Source organism: Electrona antarctica (assembly GCF_951216825.1).
Source record: "Electrona antarctica genome assembly, chromosome: 2".
In the NCBI taxonomy this organism is placed as follows: Eukaryota; Metazoa; Chordata; class Actinopteri; order Myctophiformes; family Myctophidae; genus Electrona; species Electrona antarctica.
In genome coordinates, this window is record NC_136807.1 from 44,713,439 (window position 1) to 44,721,057 (window position 7,619).

At 43.7% G+C, this 7,619-nt stretch overlaps 1 protein-coding gene across 3 annotated transcripts in view; it reads left to right on the plus strand.

Moving 5' to 3' along the window:
• The window catches only part of LOC306914643 (TOX high mobility group box family member 2-like), a 166,355-nt gene that overhangs the window by 88,599 nt on the left and 70,137 nt on the right, over nt 1-7,619 (plus strand). For 2 of the 3 annotated variants that reach the window (XM_079491789.1, XM_079491787.1), the window contains one exon: nt 6,062-6,145. The exons of the other annotated variant lie outside the window; for it this stretch is intronic. Coding sequence is in view for 1 of the 2 variants with exons in the window: in XM_079491787.1 (XP_079347913.1) it covers nt 6,062-6,145 (84 nt within the window). In the remaining variant the exon portion in view is untranslated. The remainder of the gene's footprint in view (nt 1-6,061; nt 6,146-7,619) is intronic. 3 annotated transcript variants of the gene reach the window in all.

Genomic DNA, 7,619 nt, shown 5'->3' on the forward strand with positions numbered 1-7,619 from the left:
ACTTGTCTAGTGGTTTGAATCCACTGTGGTGCGTGCGGTCTGGCCGGGCATCTACTACAGTGGGTAGTAGATGCCCGGCCCGACTGTCCGACTGTGGGTCGGGGAATGTTTAACGGGAGGAAGAGGATGGATCTGGCGCTCTGTCCTCCCGGTGGGGGCTCCTCACTGGCAGGTGTGAGCCAGTATAGAGTAAAATAGCAGTGGCAAGAAATATGTGGGGCATAGTGACTAGGCTAAATTGGGAGAAAAAAAGGGGTCAAAATAATTGTCTACTCTAAATGAAAAATAAAACTAATAAAACGTGTATCTGCAGTATGTATGCATCTCATCCTTGAATCTCCAAATACACATTTTGCCTTCATGTGATCATGAAGGCAAAATGCATCTGTGCACGCGTGATCAGCTCAACAATAGAATCAATAACAACTGTTCCTATATCACCTTCAGTAGAAACTAGAGTGTTTTTTCATGTGACAGAAGTGCAGTGTTCAGAACAAGAACATGATATAAATGGATATGTAAGGTTTTTTATTAAAAGCATTATCTATAGAGAGGGAGATAACGCAGATATATCAGAAACATGTACAGCACACACACACACACACACACACACACACACACACACACACACCCTTATGAAGTTATCCCCTATAGAGCTAGCAAACAGATGGTAGAAGCTATTTGCACTCACTTAGATGATGGCTTTTACATTATACCATAGACGCCAATTCTACATGGCCCTGCACTTACTCCTGCTTGTAAAGCTGCAATCTGGGAGTTTGTTTTTGTGAATTAAATGTTATTTTTACCAATCCTATATTAGTAGGACCACTACTGGTCAAACTGGCCCAAGCAGGCCGTAGAAATGTATGCAGGAGACCCGGTTTAGAATCTTATAGATTGTAGATTTAAATTAGGTTCTGAAACCGAGGAAACTAATCCAGAACCAGTAAAATGTTAACACTAAACTACACAACACGGTTCGCTTAGTTGTTATTGTAGCCGAAAAGGACCAAAATATCTTCCAAACATCTGTCTTTGACCTTACTGTTCCAACATTACATAAGAGAGGTACGGCCGGGCAATATATCGATATTATAGTTTATATCGTATTATGAGACTATATCATCTGGGATTTGGGATATTGTAATGTTGTTTCCTGATTTTAATCACTTAACCCCATTTCGACCTGAGATCAGATTCTAAAAATGTCTTCTACATCCTGACAGTTTTCTGAAAAAGCTTTGTTTCTATGTCAGTCGTTCTTTGATTTTTGAAAAATAGCAGACCTACAAGGTCGTAGCGCGCCACTTGGTGGCGCGCTATGAGCTTGTAGATCTGCTATTTTTCAATAGCTAAAGCATAACATAATGCTAACACCAAAATGGGTTAAGCCCTATTGGGGCCAGGAATACCATGTATACTATACTTTGATTAATCACATTGCAAAACATTATGAGCTTGTAGATCATTTATAAAAACTAAAACTAAAGATATTATCGTCACAATATTGATACTGTGGTATTGATGCAAAATATTATGATATTAGATTTTGTCCATATCACAGAGACCGTTCACAACAGTGCATTGGAGTGGCCTTTTCATTGAGTGGCCATTAATGCTCACTGTAACGAGTTTACTGTACACCTGAGGCTGTCGACCATGACCGTTCTCACATTCATACTGTAGGAATTAAAATGTACAGACACAGGAAACTAGTGGGTCACAGTGGACACCCTGTTAGTTAGAGAGGCCATCCGCATTAGCTGCTCTAGCACGCTGTGTGCGTGTATGCGTGCGTGCGTGTGTGTGCGTGTCAGCATGTCTGTGTGTACAGTGAAATTAGAAATTAAATTATGTATGTGTGCGTGCTTGTATTTACACATGAGGGTCAAGCATCCCCACAAGTATGGTAGAATTTGAGAAATAGACATTGTGAGGACAATTTTCCAGGTCCTCAACAGGACTCGGTAATAGTTGTTTTTCGTTCTCAACTTGTGGAGTGGCCATTTTAATTACGGGACACCGGCATGCCACTACTGGAATGTATAATAAGTCTGGCTTCAGGGTTAGGGTTAAAAATTACAAAAGAAGTTCAAACATTTTATGTATACTAATACAGTGTGCGTGCGTGCATGTGTTTCTTACCTTTATTCCCACAGGGACTCATAGCCAGGACTTATATTTGTAATTCCTGTGATGGTTACTGTGCAGCACTGCAGGGAGTTGGCTTTACGTTGAGGTTGTGGGTGCAACTCCCCAGAGTGGGCTGCTGTGCTGTTAGGCTTCCCCCACAGGACACCTAAACATGTGACGCTCAACCCATTTATCATTTCAAGCCATTTGATACCTTTTTTTGCGACCTTTGCGCAACCTAGTCATGATTGGCTGTCCGAGTCTGACCCCATACTTTGAAACGCCGCCTAAGCCAATGGGAATCTGACCCCATACTCTGAAACGTCGCTCGGAAGTCTCAACCAAGCCCCCAGACTTTCATTGAAGTGAATAGCGTGGGACGGGCCTGTCGCTCCTCATCTGCTCTCTAGTTATAACTCTATGGTCTCAACCCAGAGTCTGTAACGCAGCAGAAAAGGGGAACAGATGCACAACAGAGAGCGCTTGTTTCACCTGTCTGTTAATGATACGCGTGTCATTCTTGTTTCATCTCTGGCACCCTTATTTATGCTGTGAAATCCTCAGTGTTATTTTAACTCTCAAGAGTTACAGACCTGTAACTAAGGGTCCATTTGGCTCCTAATTATATCACTCATTTAGCTGGAAACTCCATGGAAACCCCCTCAAGGACCCCCGGCGTTGAACCCCGCAGCCCACATTGAGAACCAGTGGCCCCTAAAAAGGCTGATGGCACTCATCAGTGGAGTGGCGACACAGAGGGGGGGCCCATGGGTGGGTGGCCCGGTTGGCTGTGAAGTGTTAGCCTGCTGGATGCCTGGCAATCAGGCCTACACACTGACAAATCCTGAGGCTTATGTTTAACTCTGAGAGTGTAGAAAAGTAATTAGATTGACCTGTAATAATTCAATGAACACTGAGGATTTTACTGTGTACACTGTATGTGCTACAGAGAACGACTCAATACGGCAGCAAACGTTCCTTTTACTGAACATATACTCCCACACCGTTGAGTGAGATCAAACTAGCCACATGGTAAACTCCTGAGTGTTTGGTTTACGCTGATCATGTTTTTAAACTCTCAGAGTTAGACTAATGCTAAGCATTGTACTATGTAGGAGAGGAGCAAAGTCGAGACTTCCCCCTGCTCGTTTTCTCAAACGAATGGGTATTTCAGTAGAAGTTTTTGTTTTTTTTACCTTGAGTTAAAAATAAACAAAAAGAAGAAAGACGCCACTGAGCACTTGTAGTACAACATTTTCTTTCCCCTGATAAATTAAAATGTGACCGCGGAAATGTAGGAGAACGTGTAACACAGAAAGGAGAAGAAAGCTTATGTGCCTCTGTCTCCCTCCCTGTCTCTGTCTTATTAAGAACAGCAAGCATAATTGAGTAAATGTAGTTAAGTATTTGAGTGAGCTGATTCAGTCTCAGTGGGATGGTTGATATTGTACTTAGGAAGAAAATGGCCCTGGGCGGTTCATTAATGGTAAATAATTGAGAGGCCTGGCTAGCGCTGCGCTAAGGTGAAGGCGCTGCTTATTATTTTATGGAGTTTTGTTCTTAGGGCTCTTCAGTTTAAGAGTATTAAAAATGCACAAGCTTTTCCTACAAATTACTCACTCGAAAGATTCAACACACGCTAATGACTAACCATTCATCTCCCATTGTTTTCAAGATGAAAAAATAAAAGATAAACATGCTTGCGTTTTGATAAATACTTCTCGAGCTTTTAGTACTATTCTTTTATTCCAAGGCAAGGACGTTTTTGTTCTGTTCTACTTAGCTTTAGTTGTTTTTATTTCATTTTATGTGTTAATGCTTTTCAGCTGGATGTCCTCCTCAAGACGATCTATAATGACGGGGAAACATCTCCCATGTAGAGTGCACACTAGGACCACCCCCCTAGCATCTCACATGGTCTCACATGGCTATGCTCGCGTTTTCCCAGACATTCAGTATTCCCCATGCCAGTGGGTCGGATTGATCCACTTGTTCTCTCAATAGGGGGGTAATGGAGCTGTACATTGAGCCAGGCTGGCAGCAGGCCCACATAGAAGTAGCCTTGGCGCACGCACGCACGCACGCACGCACGCACGCACGCACGCACGCACGCACGCGCACAGACACACCCGCGTTCACTCGCTCGCATACACTCAGGTTGTCTCATTGGCAAACAGATGCATCTGTCTTTAGGCTATAATGCTGAGTGCTTTGTGGCGCCCTTCTTCTTTCATTCTATCTTGTTTTTCCACCTTTAGTAAGCTCCCGCAAATGGAGTTTGTTTACATTAACTGGCGCTCACCTAATTTGTCATCTGTTAAAAGGCCATATCATTTTCACACAGGTCTACATCGTCTGCTTGCTATCACTTTACTTCTCTCTCTCTCCCTCCCTCTGTCTTTCTTTCACTCTTCACAATGTGGCTTGGCTCAGAAGAAACTGCGAAGTGTGAGCGCTTAATTGTCGTCTTTTCATATTGCGTTTTTTGGCGATGCAAAACAAAGGCCGCTGCGGTTGTAGTTAACATCTTATGTACCCAGGAAAACACCACGTGACAACCGAGAACTTGGGGTTGTTTCCGAGGCCATGGTTGGCTATTCACTGTATGTTCTATAAATGGATTTGTCACACCATGCTGTGCTATGGCCTGTTCTGTGGTGAGGGTTGCTGTGTCTTTTGATGAGAGGGTGAGATGTTGTACTTTTCTCACTGTAGTTACAGTAAGTCAAAGGAACAGCACGTTGACTTGACAAGATTAAAATGTATATAGTGTGTTCAATTCTGTCTGACCTGATATGTGTTGTGATATGGCATAAGTCATGTCTTCCCTTGATTTGAACCATTTCAGTGGGCCCATTGTTTAATAATTTTAAACAATGTTCAAAAATAAATAATGGCTGACATACAAGCTCACAGTGCACCGCACACGTTGGGAGTTTGGTATTTTTGCAAAATGTATATATATATAATATATATATATTCTCGTCACTATACGCTATTACCGTCGACATCGATATATCGAGGTATTTGGTCAAACATATCAGGATATTTGATGTTGTCCCGTATATCGCCCAGCCCTATCTCCCAGAATAGTTCATATAGCCAAAGAGGACTGTTTAGCTTCAGTCAGACAGCTGTATAGTGAAACAGTATGAAGCCGCCCGCCGGTTACTCTCTCTCTCTAGGCCTGAGATCATTGGCTCCGTGCCAGCATTCAGCCCCACACTGTCTCCTCGTGGGGGTTGTGTGTGCGTGTGTGTCTATCTATGTGCTCAGTGTGCATTGCGTGTGTGTGTGTGTGTGTGTGTGTGTGTATATATATCTGTGTGCTCAGTGTGTGTGTATGTATGTGTGTGCTCAGCGTGCGTTGGAGAGCAGGGAGCTGTGCAACGGGGAGTTGGAGGAGGAGGAGGAGGAGGAGGAGGGGGAGGAGGAGGAGGAGGCGTGTTGGGGGCGGAGGGGTTGTCAGCTCATTAACCTCCATTCTTCCCCCCCCCCAGAGCGGCTCTGTGTAGAGTCACTGTTTAAGTCTCATGTCATTACCCCTCCTTACCCCTCTCTTGTACACACGTGTGTGTGTGTGTGTGTGTGCGCTGCTGGGTGTTAGGGGAACCACAGAGCAACAGGAGAAAATGAGGGAATGGATTCAGGAGGAGGAGGCTTGATGATGGGTGGAGGAGGAGGGAGGGGAGGGGGTATGACATTTTACTTTACAAATGACCGGCTTGTACCTCATAGTAATATACCTCGTAAACTAAAGGCCCACCGTCTCGTTTGTCCCTCCCCACTTTTGTCTCTCCTCCGTTTCTTTTCGGCCTTCCCGGCTTGTCTCTCTCTCTCTCTCTCTCTCTCTCTCTCTCTCTCTCTCTCTCTCTGTCTCTCTCTCTTCCTCTCTCTCTCTCTCCCCTCTCTCTCTTAATCACAGGCCCGGTACAGTGTTGGTGAACGAGGGGTTAGGCTTCTCCACGGTACCCCACCCCCAGGCACCAACCCAGGGAAAAGACCCCCGGTGAGATACACTAGCTATATATAGGGATGGGCAATGTCTCGATATTATATCGAGATTGTGATGCAAGACTATTAATCGTCAGGGATTTTAGATAACATGATATGGCATAAGTGTTATCTTTCCCTGGTTTTAATCACTGCTGTAATTTATAGTAAAACATTTTTGGGGGGACATTTTTTTAAATTAAGTATTGTTGGACAAAGAAAAATGCTTTTTTGGGGGGAAATAAATAATTTGATATTATCGTCTCAACGAGATATTATCATTTCAATATCGATATTGAGGTATTTGGCAAGAAATATCGTGATATTTGAATTTTGTCTATATCATTCAGCCCTAACAGTAGCCATGGCCAACCATGCTCCCCCCTCCCCCTCCTCTCTCTCTCCCTCTTCCTGCTAAAGCCAATTGATTTGATTTGGGTGTGCCCCAAGGTGTAGTTTTGGGCCCAGTGGAATTTTGGAGGCTGTGAACTGGGAATACAGAGCTCCACACAGTCGACAAATTATTCCTGTCCCTGTGGAGAGGCGTATTCAGTCAAACCCATGCATGTACCGTACCGTACAACCCCCCTACAAGTGCACAAACTACATAAAACCACACATGATGCATTCACAGGCATAATGTACACACATACACGCATTAGAGATACACTCATTATTTTAAAATTTAAACTGCAATGTAGTTGAGACATGCATGTATTTGCATTCACAAACAGCAGGAATATGCTGTAGTGATGATGCCAGAGGTTACATGAATTAATGAGAGAGATGTAAGTGTGACAAAATGCAAAGGTGTGAAAACCTCTCATATAGAGACGGCAGGATAACGCTGTCTCTCATCTTCTACAAGTGATGTGCCCCGCCCCCTTCAAGAATCAGAAACCTGCCATGGCAATTTGTTGAATTCCTAATTAGCTGAATTCTCAGTTAATTTGGACTTAACCCATTTTGACCTGAGATCAGATTCTAAAAATGTCTTCTACATCCTGACAGTTTTCTGAAAAAATGTCAGTCGTTCTTCGATTTTTCAAAAATAGCAGACCTACAAGCTCGTAGCGCGCCACTCGGTGGCGCGCTATGAGCTTGTAGATCTGCTATTTTTCAATAGCTAAAGCATAACATAATGCTAACACCAAAAGGGGTTCCCGCCCCAAAATGGGTTAATCACTAAATTAATAACAATCTATCTATAAATGCATCAAGTCTCTGTGCGTACGTACGTGTGTACGTCGAAAACCGTTCGCCCCACCGACTTCAAATTCGACACACGCTTTCCACACCTCCACAGGGTGTGCAGTGCCTGGTGTCGAGTCCGTCGGACACACCGTTATCCAGAACCAGCACAAAAGCCTCTGCCCGGGATCTGGACCTGATCATATCTCCATATATGGAGCTGGCCTGTTCTGACATCACAACACTTCATATTTGAGCATGCCTGACACAGAACTCCATATATAGGAATAAAGGGACAC